This window comes from Halichoerus grypus, chromosome 11 (genome assembly GCF_964656455.1).
Source record: "Halichoerus grypus chromosome 11, mHalGry1.hap1.1, whole genome shotgun sequence".
In the NCBI taxonomy this organism is placed as follows: Eukaryota; Metazoa; Chordata; class Mammalia; order Carnivora; family Phocidae; genus Halichoerus; species Halichoerus grypus.
The window spans coordinates 14,337,057-14,359,219 of NC_135722.1; the positions used below are offsets into that span (position 1 = coordinate 14,337,057).

General features: G+C 42.1%; 1 protein-coding gene and 1 long non-coding RNA gene across 4 annotated transcripts in view; one reads left to right on the forward strand and one right to left on the reverse strand.

Moving 5' to 3' along the window:
* LOC144379418 (uncharacterized) overlaps nt 1–2,402 on the reverse strand; it is a 47,978-nt gene extending 45,576 nt beyond the window's left edge. Inside the window, exons 1-2 of the long non-coding RNA XR_013442343.1 lie at nt 2,127–2,402; nt 1,422–1,502 (exon numbers count right to left, since the gene is read on the reverse strand). This is a non-coding gene — a long non-coding RNA (uncharacterized LOC144379418). The remainder of the gene's footprint in view (nt 1–1,421; nt 1,503–2,126) is intronic.
* Nucleotides 2,403–2,449: 47 nt separating this feature from the next.
* On the forward strand, nt 2,450–21,938 carry MTCH2 (mitochondrial carrier 2). 3 transcript variants are annotated; one of them, XM_036105139.2, is made up of 13 exons: nt 2,452–2,654; nt 5,648–5,732; nt 5,890–5,996; nt 11,249–11,275; nt 11,848–11,910; nt 13,496–13,553; nt 13,816–13,867; nt 14,278–14,337; nt 15,629–15,722; nt 16,967–17,014; nt 17,750–17,817; nt 19,844–19,919; nt 21,729–21,938. In XM_036105139.2, exons 1-13 carry the CDS (start codon nt 2,568–2,570, stop codon nt 21,813–21,815), a joined length of 912 nt encoding a protein of 303 aa, XP_035961032.1. In that variant the 5' UTR covers nt 2,452–2,567; the 3' UTR covers nt 21,816–21,938. The 3 variants fall into 3 exon arrangements, with proteins under 3 accessions (XP_077914142.1, XP_035961032.1, XP_035961033.1); XM_078058016.1 differs by lacking the exon at nt 17,750–17,817 and having other exon boundaries at nt 2,450–2,654; XM_036105140.2 differs by lacking the exon at nt 11,249–11,275.
* Nucleotides 21,939–22,163: the final 225 nt, after the last annotated feature.

The window sequence follows — 22,163 nt, forward strand, 5'->3', positions numbered from 1 at the left end:
CTCACAACCCCGAGATCAAGAGTCGCATGCTCCACTTACTGAGCCTGCCAGGCGCCCCTTGACTTATTCCTCTCACCACTTGAATATGGATCACCAACTACAACTCCCCATACTGAACTCTACCAGGGAACACCACTCATTCAGATCATAGTCTCTGTGAGTTGCACAGTACACAGCTCGGGCAGCTGCGTATAACAACCCTATACCTTTTGCACTTTGCTTATCTATGCTACTGACTTCAGTTCCCTTTCTGCAGATTCTCCCAAAACTTTATGGGTAGCTTCTGCTTTGCACCATTGGAGAATATGGTAGAGGAGCCTGCATTCCCCACCCACCCATCCTTGCAAGAAGCTCTTTACCTCTCAGTGCCCACAAGCATCAGTGGGGCAGACAATGGATATTTTCTTGGCACCACTAACGCACAAAATCAAGAAAAAAGAGTACTCTTGGTAGATGGTCTCTATTGGTAATTAATTATTGTCTGATTAGACACTATTGTTAGTTATCAAATGTATTGATGTCTAAATAATTTCTGGATTTAGTTAGAAGCAACCTGTAAGTTTCTTGTAATTCTAAAAGCTACAATTTAATATATACATGCATATATATATATGTTAAAGATTTTATTTATTTATCTGAGAGAGAGAGAGAGAGTGAGCACGAGCAGAGGGGAGGGGCAGAGGGAGAAGCAGACTCCCCGCTGGGCAGGGAGCCCGATGCGGGGCTCGATCTTAGGACCCTGAGATCATGACCTGAGCGGAAGGCAGACACTTAACTGACTGAGCCACCCAGGCACCCCTACAATTTAATATATTTTTGTGAGCCAAGCTGGGTAGGCATATTATTTCATTCAATCCTCACAACTGTTGGAGTAGACATTACTATACTTATTTGTCTAAGAAGACTCAAAGATGTCCTGTGACTGCCTACCATCACATAGTTAATAACTGGTAGAAATGGAATTTAGACCAGGTCTATTAGCCTTCAAAGACCATGCTCCTTCTGGCTTTATAAACTGCCCCCCAGTACCAACTAGCACCATGCTGAGTACAGGATAATAATAATTAAAACTATTTCAGGGGCGCCTGGGTGGCTCAGTTGGTTGAGTGAACAACTCCTGATTTTGGCTCAAGTCATGATCTCAGGGTCCTGAGATGGAGCTCTGAGTCAGGCTGTGCTCAGTGCAGGGTCTGCTGAAGATTCTCACCTTCCTTTTACCCCTCTCCCCTTGCTCATGCTTTTTTTCTCTCTCTAAAAACAAAAACAAAAAACAAAAAACAAAAAAACCCAAAACTATTTCAATATACAGTTTTTTAAAAATCTTAAACTATACATAATTCCACTTGCCAATCAATAATAACCCTGAGGGGGCGCCTGGGTGACTCAGTCGGCTAAGTGTCCGACTCTTGATTTTGGCTCACCTCATGATCTCCGGTGGTGAGATTGAGCCCTGCCTCTGACGCCAGAGTCGGCTTGAGATTCTCTCCCTCTCCCCACGGCCCCTCAAAGAAAGAAAGAAAGAAAGAAAGAAAGAATCCTGAGAGGTAGGTAGTAGTGTTATCCTTAGATACAAAAACTGACTAACAGAAGATAAAATGTTTTCTGAATCATTTAGATACAAAGGAGAGCCAGGAACCAAATGCAAGTCTTCTCTAGGTACCTCATTCTCTGAGCCACGCTCCGCCTCCGTAAGTGTTGTTTGCTACAGAACATGTGAACTGGAGGCTGAAGGGTTAAGGACAATGCCCTTTTCCTTTTGCCTTTAATAGCCTGTAGCCCCCAGGGCACTGAAGTATTTGTTCATTCATGCAATATTTACTGAGCACCTAGTATGTGCCCGGCGCTGAATAGACAACAGTGAACAAAGGCTGTCCCAGTTCCTGAACTCACAGAGCTTGCATTCTGGTGGAAGACACAAATAATTTCAGACAATAAGTGCTACCGGACGATATGGTAGAAAATAAAGGGCAGGTAAATTTAAATAGAGGTCAGAGAAGCCATTTCTGAGAAGGTGACATTAATTGAATGAATGAAGAGCAACCCCCTAATGAGTTCATTGTTCGATATCAGACTTAACTAGTTTTTATTGGCCATTAGGTTGTTTATGGTTCCGAAAACCCTTGTACCTTATGTTGCAAATGCCCAAAGGGCAAGTGGTAGAGGCAAAGCATAACGAAGAACTCTCTTCAATTCTTTTATATTCCTCTGACCTTGCCTTTGCTGTCAGGGTCACACCCCCCATTGCCACGCCCATTCTTCTCCAGCGGACGCTCCTGGCCTGCGCAAGCGCAAGAGAAACTGCCATTCCTAGTGGAGGGCGCGGATCCCACTATAGAACGCATGCGCCCCTGGCCCGTAAGCCCCGCCCCTACCCCTGCGCTGGCTCGCGAGCGCCTGCCGTTTCTCGGGGCGGGGCGGTGGGCGGGGACTGGGCGGGGAGGCGCGCGCCGGTGCGTGCGTGCGCGCGCGCCGCGGGCGGGCCAGTGGAGCCGGCGGCCCTGGCACGTGATCCGGGAGTGGCTTGGTCGCTTAGTGGCTCGGTCTGTCTGTCCGTCCGCGGTGCCATCATGGCGGACGCGGCCAGTCAGGTGCTCCTGGGCTCCGGCCTCACCATCCTGTCCCAGCCGCTCATGTACGTGAAGGTGCTCATCCAGGTATGAGTCGTCGCCATCCCCTTCCCCGCCTGGCGCCTTGTTCAGTCGCCGCTGCCCTCGGCGCTTGGCGATCAGCTCCAGCCTTCCCAGGCCTTCAGTCCCCTGAGATGCTGCTCCTTCCCAGCTGCCCCTTCCTTCCCCTTAGGGACAGCTTCCACTGCCCGCGGCTCTTATTCCACTGCCCGTGGGCCTTGCCCAGGTCTCGCCCCCCTGCCAAGCGGGGAGGCCCGATCCTTTCCCCGTAGCCAACTGCCGTCCTGCCCTTCCCGTCCTGGTGGCTCCTCTGAACTTTGTTTTTTCTTCCCGGAGGTTGATCCTGGCCAGTTGCCACCACGAGCTTCCCAACCCTCCCCTCCTGCCCCTCTGAAATCAGCATTCACCTCCTCCGCCGCCCCAAACGCAAGACAGAAAATGTGTTAAAGACAAATTTGAAATTCGAAGGGACCAACACTTTATTAGCTCTTTTTTTCTTTAATTTTTATTTGCAGCTGTTACTGCTGCTATTCTGTTCCGAGATTTTAGCACCAGATACCCAGGTAAACACAAGGAGCTCATTCAGAAGTGATAATGAAGTGGTTGCTGATTCAAATTTCGGAAGGATTCACTGAGCGCTCACCCAACAGCGGCCCATGTGGCTCATTACCCTGAAAATCACATCTGTCTGAGCTGGAAATAGTTCAGATGAAAGAGTTCAAGCATTTAATGTTAGTTTCTCATCTACTGTGAAATAATCCTTAAATGGTATTTTATATTCACAGGCAAGTAAGCCAGGTTTTAACTGATGATGATACACTATTAGATAGTATTTTTCAGTTGCCTTTCTAGAATTCCCTGTGATGGGCATGTCATTCATTTTTTTTAAACCTTTTTTGAGAGTTGACATAATTATGTTATGCATAGTACCAAGGAAGGAGCAGTTGTTAGAACCTCTGTCCTCTCCTGTCCTACCTTTCTGTCAAAAATATGCAAGACGCTAGGGAGAGCCACATTTCTTATTCTTGAGTTGATGCTTCTCCAAAATGTATGTTGCTTGATTGACCCATTGGATTCAGATTCCATATGTAAAATGCTACTATAAAGAAATTTTAACTAAGAACAAAGACTTTGATTGAAATGTGCTGTGACATCTAAAACAGAATTGGCACATTTGTAGCTAGATTGTGTCTTGAGGTGACGTTTCACAGTAAATCTGATATGAGCCCATTACTCAGAACTTCTTCAGGAGGCGAGGGTTTTCTAGTGACATTTAGAGCTCTTGCCTCAAAAATTCAAATATCCTTAACCCCGTTGCCAAGTGTCTTAAGGGTTTTGGTGTAATTTCCAAATACTCAGTTTTAAAAATAGTGGTATGGTAACACTTTCAAGGAGCTCAGTCAGAAGTTATTTAATTGAACAGGTTAAGAATCATGGCAATAGGGGCGCCTGGGTGGCTCAGTTGGTTAAGCAGCTGCCTTCGGCTCAGGTCATGATCCCAGGGTCCTGGGATCGAGCCCCGCATCGGGCTCCCTGGAGAGCCTGCTTCTACCTTTCCCTCTGCCTGCCACTCTGCCTACTTGTGCTCTCTATCTCTCTGTCAAATAAACAAATAAAAAATATCTTTAAAAAAAAAAAAAAAGAATCATGGCAATAGAGGGTCAAAACCAAGTCCTATGGCATTCATTCTCTCAAGTTTCCTTTTAGTACTAAAAATGCTGAATATATTGTAAAAATAAATGATAATCATTAACTCTAAAGTGGCCTTCATTAGATTGTTAATGACAATCTGCTTGTTTAACATGGATTTAGCTTATAATTATTTCCCACATGAATTATCCAGCTCTCTCTGCATTTGCCTTTTGAGTGTTTCATCTTCCTAGCCAAATACAAAGTTGATGGTGGCTTAGGGGCACCTGGGTGGCTCAGTTGGTTAAGCGACTGCCTTCGGCTCAGGTCATCATCCTGGAGTCCCGGGATCAAGTCCCACATCGGGCTCCCTGCTCAGCGGGGGGTCTGCTTCTCCCTCTGACCCTCTTCCCTCTCGTGCTCTCTGTCTCTCATTCTCTCTCTCTCAAATAAATAAAATCTTAAAAAAAAAAAAAAAGTTGATGGTGGCTTAGTCTTCTGTTTTGTCCAAATATAAAAAATGCATTTGGGGCGCCAGGCTGGCTCAGTGGCTATAAGCGTCTTTTGATCTCCCAGTCGTGAGTTCAAGCCCCACATTGGGCATAGAGATTATTTAAAAAAAAAAAAAAAAACCCACAATGTGTTAGAGGGGCACCTGGGTGGCTCAGTCAGTTGGGCGTCCCAACTCTTGGTTTGGCTCAGTTTGTGATCTCAGGGTCGTGAGATTGAGCCCTGCGTCGGGCTCCATGCTCAGCGCCAGATCTGCTTGAGATTCTCCCTCTGCCCCTGCCTCCCACCCCCCACCCCAGCACATACACTCTGTCTCTTTCTCTTAAGATAAACAAATCTTTTTTTTAGGGACACCTGGGTGGCTCAGGCGGTTGAGTATCTGCCTTCGGGCTCAGGTCATGATCCCGGGGTTCTGGGATCAAGTCCCACATTTGGCTCCTTGCTCAGCGGGGAGCCTGCTTCTCCCTCTGCCTGCTGCTCTCCCTGCTTGTGCTCTGTCTCTCTCTCTCTGTCAAATAAATAAAATCTTTTTTAAAAATCTTTTTTAAAAAAGTGTTAGATTTTCTTAAGAAAATATTTTTGATACTCCTTAGTAAACTGTAACTTTCCTAACACAAAAGTTGCCTTATTTTATTTTCAGTTTTATATTAGTCTATCTCAGCTACATATTTTACTCTGTAGAATTTGAACCAAAAGAAAGCTTGGAGTTTATTGAAACTAGTCTTATCAGTTGACATAATAAGAAACTGACAAGGATGATACTTCATCATTGCCTTGGAAAATATACACTGCATTTTCACTGGGGTTAAAAATTATAACCTTGCAATCAAGACATTTTGGGGAATATTGCTTAGTATTAATATATTCTCTTGTTTTTAAAGGTGGGATATGAGCCTCTTCCTCCAACAATAGGACGAAATATTTTTGGGCGGCAAGTATGTCAGCTTCCTGGTCTCTTTTGTTATGGTAAGTGTTTTTGATTTATTTGGAATTTGGAGGACATTGAGGACGGTGCTAGGTAGGCAGGAGTTTTGGAAAGAAAAGATATAGAAAGCCTGTTGACATGAAATTTCTGTGACCATTTCTTACAGCTGGAATTTAAATCTCTGACTTGTGTTCTCAGCTCAGCACATTGCGAGCATCGATGGGAAGCGTGGGTTGTTCACAGGCTTAACTCCAAGACTGTGTTCAGGTGTCCTTGGAACTGTGGTCCATGGTAAAGTTTTACAGGTAAGAAAATCAAGTAATCTTCCCATAGATTTAGATTACCTTTTAAGCACAGTTTGTTCTACTGACCAAGAGCAATTTCAAAGATATATTTATGACCATGTCCTTTCTTCCTCTTGAAAAGATTTACTTCAAATACCCATTCATAATTCTTCCCTGGGATGCAAGGGGAATTTGTATAAAATGAGGTGATAGATTTTGATCTGCAAGCCTTCTTCCTCTGAACCAGTCATTCTGAGCAGAAACACTTGATCTCCTGTATAGCTCATTTTATTTCTTTGAAGGGGGAAAGAAGCTGATTGAAACACATATTTCTTTCTGGAGTTATTTTCCTCTTATTTCTAACATCACCCCTAGTAAAATGTTTTTGTTACAAACTTATTTTTTATGTATTTATTTTTTAAAAAAATTTTTATTTTTAAAGTAAGCTCCACTTCCAACGTGGGGCTTGAACTCACAACCCTGAAATCACGAGTCACATGCTCTACGGGCTGCACCAGCCAGGCACCCCAGAAACTTATTTTTTGAAAAAAATTAAGATGAACATAAAAGTCAGGATAGTGGTTATTTGTGGGGAGAGAGTAGGGAAAAGGGATCATGCATGAGGCCTAGGGGTAATGGAAATGATTTTCCTTGACCTGGATCATGACTATATGGATATTTGCCTTTTATTTATTCCATTGTACATTTGTATTTTGTGCCCTGCTTCTGCAAATGTGTTATGTTACATAAATTTGGGGGCGGGGGGAACACCTTTTTTTTTTTTTTAAGATTTTATTTATTTATTTTTTAAGATTTTATTTCTTTATTTGACAGAGACACAGCAAGAGAGGGAACACAAGCAGGGGGAGTGGGAGAGGTAGAAACAGGCCTCCCATTGAGCAGGGAGCCCGACCCGGGGCTGGATCCCAGGACACTGGGATCATGACCTGAGCCGAAGGCAGACGCTTAACCACTGAGCCACCCAGGTGCCCCCAAAAACACCTTTTTTTTAACCTTACCAAAGTGCACATCAGTTGCAGGCTAGTGGTTACTTTTGGGAAGTGGGGGAAGAGATGAGAGGTGGAACTTTGGCTGTCTATTTCTGTGGCATTTTATTTTAAGAAGGCCAGAGATCTGAAGCAAAAAGGGCATATGTTAACAAGTTTAACCTTGGTGATGGATATGTAGGTGAATTATTAATTTTTCTTATGTTTGCAGTGTTTCATAAAATGTTTGTTAAAACATCAAGGTTACGTTTCTTTCTTTCTCACTGATCCTTTTGTTTTGCCAGCTTCTTTTCATCTCAAATGCCAAAGCTAATGATTCTGATGGTACTGGTTTCTCAGTTGTACCAATTACCATTTAGGTCAAACAGAATGGCCCTTTATTGTATTTACAAAGGTGCTATGAATACAAATTCTGTACTATTTAGAATAGTCCATGGGAAGGTATTTAGCATGAGTGTAGTGGAGAATATAAAACTAAGGGATTTCTAGTTCATTATTTTGTCTCCTACTGGCACCAAGGTATGTTATCCTCTGTGCTCTTAACGCTCAAAAAATATCACAGTGTATGCTAACCAAATTTATATAGTATTATCAACCTATATAATACATCAGATGTGTTAAATTCCAAATGGTTACTAACTGCTTATTTAAATAGTACTTGGCACAATCCTTCATATACTTTTATAGGCTTTAACATTAACCCAGTTATAGGGGCCCTTGGGTGGCTCAGTCGTTAGGCATCTGCCTTTGGCTCAGGTCATGATCCCAGGGTCCTGGGATCGAGCCCCGCATCGGGCTCCCTGCTCCGCGGGAAGCCTGCTTCTCCCTCTCCCACTCCCCCTGCTTGTGTTCCCTCTCTTGCTGTCTCTCTCTCTCTGTCAAATAAATAAATAAAATCTTTATTGAAAAAACACACACAAAAAAACATTAACCCGGTTCTTGTGTTTTATCATCTGATGAGCATGTCTTGATTTTGTTAAACAGTTTCATGATCTAATTGGCTTAGATTTTTATTTTAAGTTTTTATTTGATTCCAGTTAGTTAACATAAAGTGTAATACTTTCAGGTGTACAATATAGTGATTCAACACTTCCATACATCACCTGGTGCTCATCAGGACAGGTGCCCTTCCTTAATCCCCGTCACCTATTTCACCCATCCCTCCACCCACCTCCTCTCTGGTAACCATCAATTTGTGCTCTCTAGTTAAGGGTCTGTTTCTTGGTTTGCCTCCCTCTCCTTTTTTTCCCTGTGATCGTTTGTTTTGTTTCTTAAATTCCATATATGAGTGCTAATTGGCTTAGATTTTAAATTCTCTTCAGCCTTCTTTGATTTTTGAGTTGGAGAGGTTCTTCGGTAGGTGCCTCACGTGGAAGCTGTTTCACCCTTCAGTCATTTTGTTATTCTTTACACTCATTCTTTTTTTCTTGTTTTAGGTAAGCTCTATGCCCAGTGTGGGGTTGAACTCGCAAGCCCCATGACACTGGGGTCAAGAGTTACATGCTGTACCCACTTTACACTTATTCCTCTTGTTATGCCTGTGGGCCAAAGGTGGAAACATGCAGGTGGCCCATGGGTCAGAGTAATGGAGTCTTAATGGGCCCATGTTTTTGGTGGATTGATGACTGGTCTTTCGTCCCCAGCCACACCCTCCCCTGGGCTCAGTGAAAGTGTTGCCCTTACTGAAGTGAGCTTTACATATGGAAAGATAGCTGTCACCTGGTCATCCGGCTTTGTGTGTAGACTTAGAGCAAAAGTGAAAGTACTGCTAGAGAACAAGCTTCTTTACATACAGGAAAAGTAAGATAAAGTCGAGTTAAGCAGGTACCCTGAATGTGTGTTTCACATGTAGCATGACAGGCGATTGGTATTACACTTAGTATCAAAAGCAGCTTTATGCATCAGGAAGAAAGACCAGTTCAGGGTTGTTGAAATTGTTAGCCTTTTATAAGAAAGAGTTTTGTATATCTGAACAAGAATGAAATTGAATTCTGTTCAGAATAATGTAGAAAGGACAGGTAGAAAATTTTATTAACGGGGTAAAAAAAGCAAAGTCTAGAAATGAGCAAGAATTTTTAAATACGCCTGAAATTGAAACTATTAGAATTACTGTAACTAAAGACTTGGAATTTGACCCAAAAACATCATTTTGCTTAGTCTTGAAATTTGTTCTCTTCTGATTTTCTTTTAAATCTTTTTACAAAAGAAAGTGTTGTCTATTTTTTTAATCTGGTATGTCTAGCGGCTCTGTTGTCTGATTCTTTTATTTCACCTAGCCCGTCTTCTATTTCTGAAATATCCCACAAGTAATATTTCCTCTTCCAATATAGTCTGAACTCTGGCAGTATTTAGTATTTTAGAGGAGAACAAAATCTCTCTTGCTTGTTCTAGAAACAGATACAAACGGAAAAGTGAGACGATTTTAGCTATTCGGACTTGGCACCAATTCTCTGTTCTTTTGTGCAGTGAAGAAAAGAGCCTTGTCCTAATTTGGTATTGGTACTACTTTTTTTTTTTTTTAAGTGAGGTAAAATCAGTACATGTTAAGTTTCAGGTGTACATTATAATTTGATATCTGTATTCATTACAAGGTGATCTTCTGGTTATAATCCATCACCGTACATTTGACTCCCTTTCCCCACTTCACCCATCTTCCATCCCCTTCCCTTCTGTTAACCTATTCTTCCTGTCTGTGAGTTTGGTTGGTTGGTTTGTTTAGAGTCCACATGTGAGTGAAATCACAGCTTTTGTCTTTCTCTTTCTGACTTATTTCACTTAACTTGATACCCTCAAGGTCCACCCATGTTGTCACAAATGGGAAGATTTTTTTTTTTTAATGGCTGAGCAATATTCCTTTGTGCATGTATACCATAATTTCCTCCATTCATCCATCGATGGCCATTTAGGTTGTTTCTGTATCTTAGCTATTGTGAATAATGCTGCTATAAATATCAGGGTGCATATATTTTATCAAATCAGTGTTCATATTCTTCAGATGTGGAATAGCTGGATTTTATGGTAGTTCTTTTAATTCTTTTTGTTTGTTTGTTTTATTAAGTAATCTCTATGCGTGGGGCGCCTGGGTGGCTCAGTTGGTTAAGTGTCTGCCTTTGGCTCAGGTCATGATCCTGGGGTCCTGGGATCAAGCCCCGTATCAGACTCCTTGCTCAGTGGGGAGCCTCCTTCTCCCTCTCCCACTCCCTCTGCGTGCTGCTTCCCTTGCTTGTGCTCTCTCTTTCTCTGTCAAATAAATAAATAAAATCTTAAAAAAAAAAAATCTCTATGTACAACATGGGGCTTAAACTCACAACCCTGAGATCAAGAGTCCCATGCTCTACCAACTGAGCCAGCCAGGCGCTCCTATGAAAGTTCTCTTAACTTTTTTAGGAGACCTCCACACTGTTTTCCACAGTAGCTGTACTAGTTTACATTTCCAACAACAGTATTGGTTCATTTTTCTGCACATCCTCTCTAACACTTGTTATTTCTTGTCTTTTTGGTGATAACCAATCTAACCGGTGTGAGGTGATACCTTGTTGTGGTTTTGGTTTGCATTTCCCGATGATGAGTGACGTTGAACATCTTTTCATTTGCCTGGTGGCCATCTGTATATCTTCTGTGGAAAAATGGGTATTCAGATTCTCTGCCCATTTTTTAATCGGGTTGTTTGGCATCGGTCCTGCTTTTTCTTTTTTTTTTTTAAAGATTTTATTTATTTATTTGACAGAGAGAAACACAGTGAGAGAGGGAACACAAGCAGGGGGAGTGGGAGAGGGAGAAGCAGGCTTCCCACTGAGCAGGGAGCCTGATGCAGAGCTCGATCCCAGGACCCTGGGATCATGACCCGAGCCGAAGGCAGACGCTTAACCACTGAGCCACCCAGGCGCCCGGTTCTGCTTTTTCATGAAAAAGCCATGAGGCTTTTTCCATAGCTTTTGTGCTAGGTTATGTTTTTACCAGCTTATTTCTGCTAAATGTGTATGTGTAGTAAATAATGCCCTTGGATTTTTAGTTTTGGTTTGTTTTCCTATTCTTTTAGATAAGAGTTTCCATGAGCATTTGCTTATTCCTCCAGCTGGCCAATATGTTAAACTTAGCAATAAGATCATCATAGAGACACTTCTTTCCAACTGATTAATTAGAAATAGAAATTACTGGAGATACGCAGCCAAAAAAAAAAAAAAAAAACTTTTCATTTTATGTCCTCTCTCAGTGACACTATGACAGCCCTAATCATCCTTTCTTTTCTTTTTTTCTTCTTTGTAGCATTACCAGGAATGTGACAAGGTTGAGGTATGTTGGAGCTGATTTGTATGCGTGGGCCCATTTCCCTTGCAAGTTGTTATTGCTCTTTGGTTGTCTTTCGGAGAAGGGACCAGCAGTCAGTTCCCCTTTCATCTCAGTGAGTGTTGGCATACAGGGTGGCCACCGGTTTGAATAGTTCTATTTAAAACCATCAAGATAGGGGCGCCTGCCTGGCTCAGTCAGTGGAGGGTACAACTCTTGATTTTGGGGTTATAGGTTCGAGACCCATGTTACATGTAGAGATTACTTTAAAAAAATAAAGCCTTTAGAAAAATAACAATAGTATCAAATAAAAAATAAAACCATCAAGATACCTGTCTTCTTGGGCGCCTGGGTGGCTCAGTTGGTTAAGCAACTGCCTTCGGCTCAGGTCATGATCCTGGAGTCCTGGGATCGAGTCCCACGTTGGGCTCCCTGCTTAGCGGGGGATCTGCTTCTCCCTCTGACCCTCTTCCCTCTCGTGCTCTCTGTCTCTCATTCTCTCTCTCTCAAATAAATAAATAAAATCTTTAAAAAAAAAAAAAAAAAAGATACCTGTCTTCTTTCATTTTGATTTCCAGGATTTAGGCCCCGGAAATGTACAGAAAGAAGTCACACCTTCCTTTGACCAAGTTATCAAGGAGGTAAGAGACTGATTGTGTCCTCTGCTGTTTCCCTAAATCACAGTGTATGCAGTGTGGCAGTTTGTGGAATCAGGATCATCAGGCCTGTGTGTTCAGTGTTTATTCTGAATGAAATTAGACCTTCAATTTAATTTGGGCTTTTCTACATGTATACCATAAAAAAAGAGAAAAAAGCATTGCTTGCTATTTGGATTAGATGCATTTCAAGGAAACTAATTTTGTCCACTCATTTCATCTTTAAAATTGAACAGGTTTCTGGGGCGCCTGGGTGGCTCAGTTGGTTAAGCAACTGCCTTCGGCTCGGGTCATGATCCTGGAGTCCCGGGATCGAGTCCCGCATCGGGCTCCCTGCTCGGCAGGGAGTCTGCTTCTCCCTCTGACCCTCCTCCCTCTCATGCTCTCTGTCTCTCATTCTCTCTCAAATAAATAAATAAAATCTTTAAAAAATAAATAAATAAATAAAAATAAAATTGAACAGGTTTCTACTGAGTCTTCTAACAGAGGTGTAAACCTCTGACACAGGGGTGTTAAAGTAGTGGCCAGGCCCTTCGTGTGTTGGATATTATCTATCTGGAGATGCTTTTACAACATTATTTGACTTGGAATTGTTCCTCATACCCATTTCCCATTCCCTTCTTCTGCCATTGCAGCTTGTTTCATGCCTGACCTAATATTTATGGCTTTCAAAACTACTCTCTTATTTCTTAGTCTTTACATTGTTTAATTGTCTTTAGTGAGATCACAGTCTTCAGTAAATGCTGCCTTCTAAAATATATATTCCAAAAGAAGCAGGTCTAGATGTCAGATGAATCAACTTTGTTTTCTGTAAATTTTCTACTTTATTTTAAAAGTAGAGGTACACGTATTAGTATTTTTTTTTTTTTAGTAGTTTTTGTGTTTTCTTAACTTGAGTTAACTCATCCTGTCCCACAGGCTCTTCTCACGACTATCATTGGCTTAGGGGCGAGGGATGTCTTAACTAGATGACTGAAGATAATGTTTAAATGCATAAATGAATAACAGACCTGCTCTATTCACTACCTACCTCCCCAGTGTTGTAATTTAATTTTCTCTGCTACTTCTTTACAGAGTCCTGGGCAAGAAAGGTAAACTAGGATAAATAGCAGCTCTAAGATACTGCACAGTCACAGGGTTGTGGTGGAAAAACTGATCAGAGCTGTTACGTAGGCACAGATTAAACAGAGCCTGACATTTGAATAACATAGATCTCAGAGATCTCTGAAATCGCCCACAGGGAGAACGCAGCTTAAAAATCTAAATACCAGGCTGCATAGTTTTATTCCCGCTTGGTTACTGTTTGCTAGTGACCCTCTTCGTCTTCTTTGGTTTTGTTTTTTTTCAATCTGTAAAATTGAGAAGATAAGAGAAATCTGCTTTGCATATCAATTTTGAGAGGTAACCGTAACAGAACATTAAAATCCGTGAGGAAAAGGTATGCAAGGACTGACAATATATTATATTGTATCACATTCAGGGCAGGAGTGCCGTGTCACCCACGTTATTTCTCACAGGAATCTGAGTGTCGTTTATTTAGATTTCAGACGTGTGTGTTGATTGTTTCTAGACAACTCGAGAGATGATGGCCCGTTCTGCTGCTACCCTCATCACACATCCCTTCCACGGTAGGTTTACCGTTGGTAACTGAAATCTGATTTGTGACCTTACTTTCATAGCATGATCTCTCCTGACTGCTTAGATAGGTTGATATGGGAGTTCACTAAAGTGCCTTGCGTGTGTTGTTTTTTGTTTGCCTGCTTGTTTTGGCATTTATCCAGTTTATCCAGAGAGCAAAGTGTCTTTAGGTGGAAAAACTTTTTTTCTTTTTCAGAGCTATCAAAATTTATCTCAACGTAGTTTTAAAAATCTTTTCTCTATGTTCTGCAGTGATCACTCTGAGATCTATGGTACAATTCATTGGCAGAGAATCCAAGTACTGGTAAGTGTTTTTGTTTTCCAGTACTCAAAGAGATCTGTTGAAGTGCTTTACATTTTTATGGTGCCTTAGAGTTTACAGAACAAATTGATAGATCATTTGTTCTGCACAAAAATGAACAAAAACTGGTAAAATAGAAGAAAATGGCCCAGGTAGGTTTAGGAACCTACCCAGGATCTCAGAGTAAGTTGCAGGGCCACTGAAGCCAAAACTCACCCTGACTCCATGTGACTACACCCTTAGGTTGTGATATCTCCACTCCTGTCTCCAAATGCAGCTGTCTTTGCAGAGGGAGGGTGGCAGAAAAGGGAGTGGGACATAAATTCCCTTGTCAAAAGTGATAATTGAACATTTTCTTTAATAGCTCCAAAATAATCTTCATGTATTTTTGCCTTTCCATCTTCTGTACCTAGTGGACTTTATGACTCCATAGTAACCATCTATCGCGAAGAGGGCATCCTAGGATTTTTTGCGTAAGTAAATTGTTGACTTACGTGTGCAATTATTTGTGGGAGTAGAAAGCTTTAATGAAAATCAGGACACGACTCTTTGTTTAGTCCTTGGAGAAGATGTACTCTCTGGGTTTACTTCATGGGAAGCTCTGTTAAAGCCCCTCTGACTTCGAGAATTCTCTTGTCAAGATCCCAAACTTTTGCTTCTAGACATCTAAAACATTGGATATTAGGGTTTTGTTTTTTGTTTGGGAATTTTTTTGTTTTGTTTTCAGTTCTGTTAAAATTTTGTTAAATTCATTCCAAGTTTCTACCTTAATAGTAAGTTCCTAATGATATACAGTTGATAAACTGGGGAAACTTAATTTTTGAAAAATGGGAAAATTATCTTCTTTATCCTGAGAGTAATACATTTTTGCAAGGCTGTATTCATTCCCTTGGGTTTCCTTTGGAAGAACTTAGACTATCACTCTCGTTCTTCTGTTAACAGCAGAAACTAGAAATGGTCCTCTTTCATTTTCAGAGTGTTTCCATTAACTGTTTTTATTTGAGTGTCATAGCCTCAAATAAAAGGGGGCCCCTGGCTCACTCAGTTGGTAGACCATGTAGCTCTTGATCTCAGGGTCTTGAGTTCAAGCCCCACGTTGGGCATGGAGCCTACTTTTAAAAAAAAGGATAAAAATAAATAAGTAAATTGTCTAGGAGATAGGATAGCTATTATGTTCTTATTTTAGAGAATAGAAAAAGTTGGTGCTCTGGGGGGTTCATTTGCTGCCGTCACCCAGCTGATAAGTGATGGAAGTGGCATTTGAACCCCGGTCTTCAGTCTGGGGTGAGGTTCATCCCGCTGCCTCACCTAGGCCACCTAGGCCCTGGTGTTTTTTGATGTCCCTCACCTATCTCTGTTTGGGCCATTCTCATTTGGTAATTTTGTGGTCATTTTCGGCCCTGTCAAATTTGAATATCAAGTAGCTTAGCCAAAACCATATTTAAGTCTCTTCTCCAAAACAGGCACATTTTTGTCCCCCCGCTCATAGTTCTTAATAGTAAGGTGAGCGAGCCATTGGGTGTAGCTTTGAGGGGGTATAGCTGGCCTGCATTTGAAAAATGGGAATGAAAGTCATTAGAGATTAACCTCAAGTACAGTTACGTTAACTGGAATGAACTAGTTAGCGCTAGATTCTGGCATTCAGTGTCTTTTCAGTTCTCTCAAAGACTTTGAAATCTCTCTTTGAGAAGTGTTTGTATTGAGTGGATTATCTTTTTACTGATCACAATTCTTGGTTCTTATTTTTGTTGTTTCTTCATGTAGGGGTCTTATTCCTCGCCTCCTAGGTGACATCATTTCTTTGTGGCTCTGTAACTCACTGGCCTACCTCGTCAATACCTATGCCCTGGACAGTGGGGTAGGTGTGATCTTGATAAGATGTGCTGGTGCCTACTGTATTGTATTCACTGGGCAGCTTGGTTCGCTTTATTTTTTTATTTTTTATTTTTTTAAAGATTTTGTTTATTTATTTGACAGGGAGAGACACAGCGAGAGAGGGAACACAAGCAGGGGGAGTGGGAGAGGGAGAAGCAGGCTTCCCGCTGAGCAGGGAGCCCGATGCGGGGCTCGATCCCAGGACCCTGGGATCACAACCCGAGCCAAAGGCAGACGCCTAACGACTGAGCCACCCAGGCACCCCAGCTTGGTTAGCTTTAAAGTAAGGTGGTGGGGCACTTGGCTGCCTCAGACAGTAGAGCATGTGACTCTTAATCTCAGGGTCGCAAGTTCAAACCCCAGGTTTGGCATGGAACCTACTTAAAAAAAAAGATAAGGCGGCACTTTGCCAGACTTGTTATATGGCTAAACATTGTCAGTCAAGTTTTCAAAGGCTAATGGGATGACCTAGACTATTTACCATAGAAAGATGCACCTAAAAAGTCCCTAGGGTATAGCTAAGGAAGCCTAAGAAATCTAGCCCTGTCTCTGTGCTGCGAAGAGATCACCTCTGTACTGATCCGTGATTTTTGAGGACACTGTGAAGCAGGACAGTTTTATATTGTATCAAGGGTATTTCATCTAATCTGAAATGTTAAAGGGACTCCTGGTTTGGGCTTTTTAGAAACCTCAGCCTGGGAGGTTTTGAGAATCAGCCTTTCCTGGAAGCTGCGGGCCTCTCTGTGCGGAGGCAGCCCCATAGCATGGTGGGAAATAGAACACACAGAGGGAGGACTAAACCCACACACACAGTGCGCTTCTAGAGTACGGAGACTGGTCTCTGCAGCATCGGGGACACAGCTGGGCGCATATAGAGGTAGTGACTTGTCCCTCGGATACACCACAAATGTCGTTTCCAGGGATTGGATTTCTAGGACATGGCAAAAGGTTACCAGTCTCACTGCCTTTTTTTTTTTTTTTTTTTTTTGCTCCTCAGCCATCGTAGTCTCATGCGAGTTTTCTCTTCATGTTGAACGAAGTTGATCGTTTTGTCCACTGCCTTTTTATGCTCATAATCAGTATTTTATGTTTTCATCTTGAAATTAATTTTCCGGCTGTCAGAGACACTAAAAATTTAGAATAGATTGATATGGTTGGGGACAGTTCGCTCTTAACATCATCTTCATTTTCTTACTCGTTCTAATACAGGCTTTCTTCGTGTTTTAGGTTTCCACCATGAGTGAAATGAAGAGTTATTCCCAAGCTGTCACAGGAGTGAGTTTTTTTAAATCCTCTTAACCTAGGGATAGTTGTGTTTTGTTTTGTTTTCTTTTAAATTTCACCTGGGTCATGTGTTATCGCTGCTTTAAGACAACGAGATGTCTCAAAGGAGAGTCTCTTAAGTTCGTTAATGTTTGTCAGAGGTGAGAATAACCCAGAGTCCCTGCGTCACAGGAACGGCACTAACAAGCCCACATGGTTTGGTCTGTTTGGCTTGCCGGGGGGTGGGCGTTTCTCACCACAGCCTGGCCTCCAAGTCTCAGGCCTGCTTCCCACTGCACCCTGCTGATCCTGCCCCGGAGAGCTTCACCCTCTTGAGTCAAGTGAAGTCTTCCAGTAGTTGACTTCTGAAGTAGCTTCCATCATCTTTGGAAGGACACTCACATTTTCTTACTGTCTCCAGGGGTGTTTCAAAATGCTTCATTGTATTTAATTGTGTTTACTTTTTCTGTTAAATAATGTGCTTCAGTTTACTCGAAAGAGGACTCAATCACAATAAGAGAAGTCTTCTGGCCTTTTGTTAAATTGTTGGATGTAGTGGAATGTTAGGAGGAAGCATCTCCTATTCAGGCTCAAAAATGTGTGATTTCGTCTTCCCTGGGATGCTGAGAAAGCAAAACCAGCGTTGGAGTATTGGCCGCAGTGGCTCTAGGACTTGAAGGGAGAGGAAAGAAGAGACTAAAGATGCGGAATGACCTAATAACTTAGCTGTCTCTTACCACTTTACAGTTTTTTGCCAGTATGTTGACCTATCCCTTTGTGCTTGTCTCTAATCTTATGGCTGTCAACAACTGTGGGTAAGTGCCTTGCATTTCTTATCCTGGTAGTTGGCTGCCTGAACACCTGACAGGCAGAGCAGTCCAGGGAGAGATTTGGGGAAGAAAAGTACAGTTGATGCCTGAATTTTTTCTCTGTCTGCTCCATGCACAAGCAATGGCGTTGATTTATATTATAAGCAGCCCCCTCATGTCCTCTTTTAGAATAGAGAAGGGCATAAAAATATTTCTCAAGTACTTACAGATAATGTACACTTGCCTGTAGTTTAGGCGGGATTGTGATCAAATTACTCTATTTCCACACCGTTCCTTTATTTTAAACCTTTATCCTCCTTCTTATGAAAGTTACAAAGGGTATATCAGGGATTGAATGGTAGCCTGTACCTGTTTTTCCTAGGGGCCGCATGGAGAAAGTAAGTTTTAAAGAAAGAAAAGTAGGAAATTTGGTCCCTAGAAAGGTTCTTTTTTTCTTTTTTTTCATGGGAAGTTTCTTAACCTTTCACTGATTCGGTTGGGAGGGTGGGTGGTGGTACGGCGGTAGGCACCACTCATTTCCAGCTTCTGGATGCCCAGTGCCTGCACCACATTGGGCAGAAATTTTGCCTCGTGCTTTAATTCAGGACTGTTCCAATACAGTCCCTGACACAGTGTGCCATGAGACCTGTCATGGTTTTCAAACAAGAGGTCAAGCAGAGAGCCGTGTGGAGTTCTGAACATAGTTGTCATATTTCATATCATGTCGCATTCTGTTTGTTTTGTGATTGGTAGGGTGGTGGCCACATTTTAGCCCAGAGCATACTTGAAGGATGAGTTGAATGTATTACTGTTCCTTACAAATGTTTAGGGAGGAAGTGATTATGGGTTATACGTGAGTAAAGCATGTGGCCGCCACAGTTTAGATGCATTGTCCTATTTAGGTTCTTTTGAACACCACTTAGTTTTTAGTTTTTATTTATTTTTATTTTTATTTTTTTATTTTTTTAAGATTTTATTTATTTGACAGAGAGACACAATGAGAGAGGGAACACAAGCAGGGGCAGTGGGAGAGGGAGAAGCAGGCTCCCCACTGAGCAGGGGGCCCGATGTGGGGCTCGATCCCAGGACCCTGGGATCATGACCTGAGCCGAAGGCAGATGCTTAACGACTGAGCCACCCAGGCGCCCCAAGTTTTTAGTTTTTAAACATTTTATTTTTTTATTTATTTGACAGAGCACAAGCAGGAGGAGCAGCAGAGGGAGAAGGAGAAGCAGGCTCCCCGATGAGCAGGGAGCCCAGTGCAGGGCTCGATCCCAGGACCTTGGGATCATGACCTGAGCAGGAGGCAGACGTCTAACCGACTGAGCCACCCTGGGGCCCCCCCCCCGACTTAGTTTTTAAATCCCCTTTCTCTGCACTTTAATCATATAATTGCTATATTCTGGAATTACATTCATCCTCAAATTAAAAACCCGGATGTTTTTGAAAATTCATAACTGGTTGAAGTTTCTGTTTACTTGTTTCAGAGCCTAAATATGAGGGGCACCTGGCTGGTTCAGTCGGGGAGCGTGCAACTCTTGATCTCAGGGTTGTGAGTTCGAGCCCCACATTGGGTATAGAGATTACCTAAAAATAAAAATTCTCGGGGTGCCTGGGTGGCTCAGTCGTTAAGCATCTGCCTTCAGCTCAGGTCATGGTCCCAGGGTCCTGGGATCAAGCCCCACATCGGGCTCCCTGCTCCGCGGGAAGCCTGCTTCTCCCTCTCCCACTCCCCCTACTTATGTTGCCTCTCTTGCTGTGTCTCTCTCTGTCAAATAAATAAAATCTTTAAAAAAAATAAAAATTCTTAAAAAAAAAAAAAAAAAAAGACCCAAATATGAGGGAGGGAAATCCTTTTTGGATGCTTTTTCTTTTCCCTGCTCCAGTATAATTTGTTCCATTATAACTAAAATTGCCTCTTGGGGAACTTTCTAGGTAGGAGAATATTTTGGCAAAGATTTATCGAACTCTTGAGAGAATGGTTTGGAAATGTTAATTTGAAAAGCTCTTTTTTTTTCCCCCCTGTTTTCAGGCTTGCTGGTGGATGCCCTCCTTACTCCCCAGTATATACTTCTTGGATAGATTGCTGGTGCATGCTACAAAAAGAGGTACTTCTGTCTCATTCTCTCTCTCTCTCTCCATTCTTCCCTCCCTCCTCACCCCTCCTCTCTCTCGTACTTTGTTTTGTTTTTGTTTGTCTTCTTGAATAATGTCTCTGGAATCCCAGGTTAATTTTTGTAGGTTACCCTTTAGTTACCAATTAATGTACCCTTTACACTGCTCTGTATGTCACTCCGGCATAGCAGTAAGATGTGCTGCTTAGAAGTATCAGGAGGGGTAATGAGTTAAGAATCCCTAGATGTGACCTAGAAGCCATTTGAGCGATCACATTCAAATTATAAATAGGGTCTGGGTAGGCAGTTATCCTGGTTTTTAAAACGATGACCTCAATTTCAGATTATTTTTTTCTAACGTCACCTCTCTTTGTAACTTCTCAGGATCTCTTTATATATTCAGGTGTTTTTCTCCAGTATGTAGAGAGGAAACTGAGAAACAAGAGGTTGTTTATGACATTATTTGTCACAGTGATGATGATGGAGCTGGTCTCTTACTTCTAGAGTCTTTTTAGAGAATGATTTTATCCAGACTCCCAATTTCTTCTTTGTTACTGCATGAAGTGTGTCAACTGCAACCAAAAATTCGCAGCCAGTCTAGGCAGAGCTTTATTAGGAACCAAAATAATGGGTGGCTGTGTGCGAAATTTAACACAGGATCACTTTAAGTGGCCATCAGTTTAAAGCTGTTTTTAAGTGGCAAGCACTTTTTCAAGGATTGTAGAAGATAGTGTATGAGGAACCTCTTTGTCGCACTAAACGATAGCACTAGTAATGCGTGTGAGAAAGGCCTCTGTTCACAGAGCTCGGGCTCCCCCCAGCCTGAACTCCAGATGAAAAGGCCTAAGCACTACCATAGTTGCCTTTGCCCAGCATGCAGGCCAGGCAAGCCCCTCTGTGGAGCCAAGCCACAACACCTGGATCATTTCCATGCAGACCTAACTGAACATTCTGGGTTTCATTCTGAGTCTTACACTCTCTGTTGGGCAATCTCCTATTGTGGTCCCCATTTAAAAGGAAAGATGGCCCTTCTTTCCCTACTTTCTAACTAACCCCCTACTGTACGAAGAAAGTAGATAGAAAATGTATTAGGGTATCAGATACCTTACCTAGGGAGCTGTCAGTCCTCTAAGTGCTTAGGACAACAACAAATCTTGATGGGGTATTTACTGGATATCAGGCATCGTGCTGAGAGCCTCCTGTGTATCAGCTCCTGTAACCGTCAAAATAACCGTGTGAGGATAGGTACCATTCTTTATCGTCCCACCTCACATCTGAAGAAATTGGGACTTTGAACCGTTAAATAACGCTAATTATATAATCCAGGGTTACACAGCCTATGTTTGTGAGAGTGGGATCTATGTGCAGTCTATTCAATTAAGCTTACAACATTATTACTCTCATTGTAAGATTTTATAAGTACTTCCTGGAGATCTGACCATTCCATTAAAAAGTAAATAAATGCTAGCCCTTAGTGAGTGGTGGGACCGTCTCAGCACTCTGTATGTATTGACTCATGTGATAACCTAGCTAGCAAGTGGCAGAGCCAGAATCCGAACTGGGAGTTCTGTCTAAATAAGAGATCCTTGCCTTATCCACGTGGCAGCATCGTAGTGAATTCCCAGAAAGCTCGGCTGGGGTCAGAGTGCGCACTGCTGCTCCGTGGTGAGAGCCCCAGTCTTGTCCTGGCCCTTTTTAGTCACATCTCCAGAAAAGTGTGCAGGTGCATCTCTGCTGATTTGGACTGGCTGACCTCATGTTCACACTAGACTTTATTTGTTTTTATTTTATTTTTTTTTCCAGGGAAATATGAGCCGAGGAAATAGCTTGTTTTTCCGGAAGGTCCCCTTTGGGAAGACTTATTGTTGTGACCTGAGAATGTTAATTTGAAGATGTGGGGCAGGGACAGTGACATTTCTATAGTCCCAGATGCACAGAATTATGGGAGAGAATGTTGATTTCTATACAGTGTGGCGCGCTTTTTTAATAATCATTTAATCTTGGGAAAATGGAGGTGTTTGGTGTCTGCCTTTTTTGTTCTTTTTATCAGCACTACATAATTTACCACTGATGTTCCCCCTTTAGTTATTCTGAAGTGGGACATTTTTGCTCCAGACTCATTCTTTAAACAGGGAGGAAAAAAAAGTTGCATTTTCCCAAAAGGTATAGGCAGGTTGTTATGTGATTTGAGTCTTAATTTTAAGGCTTTGTAAAATGTAGAGTACATTCTCAAGAACA

Coding starts and splice junctions, on each gene's coding strand:
- MTCH2 (XM_036105139.2), top strand. CDS start 2,568: ATGGCGGACGCGGCCAGTCAGGTGCTCCTGGGCTCCGGCCTCACCATC. Junction 2,655..5,647: donor ACGTGAAGGTGCTCATCCAG/GTATGAGTCGTC, acceptor TTGTTTTTAAAG/GTGGGATATGAGCCTCTTCC. Junction 5,997..11,248: donor TCCATGGTAAAGTTTTACAG/GTAAGAAAATCA, acceptor TCTTCTTTGTAG/CATTACCAGGAATGTGACAA.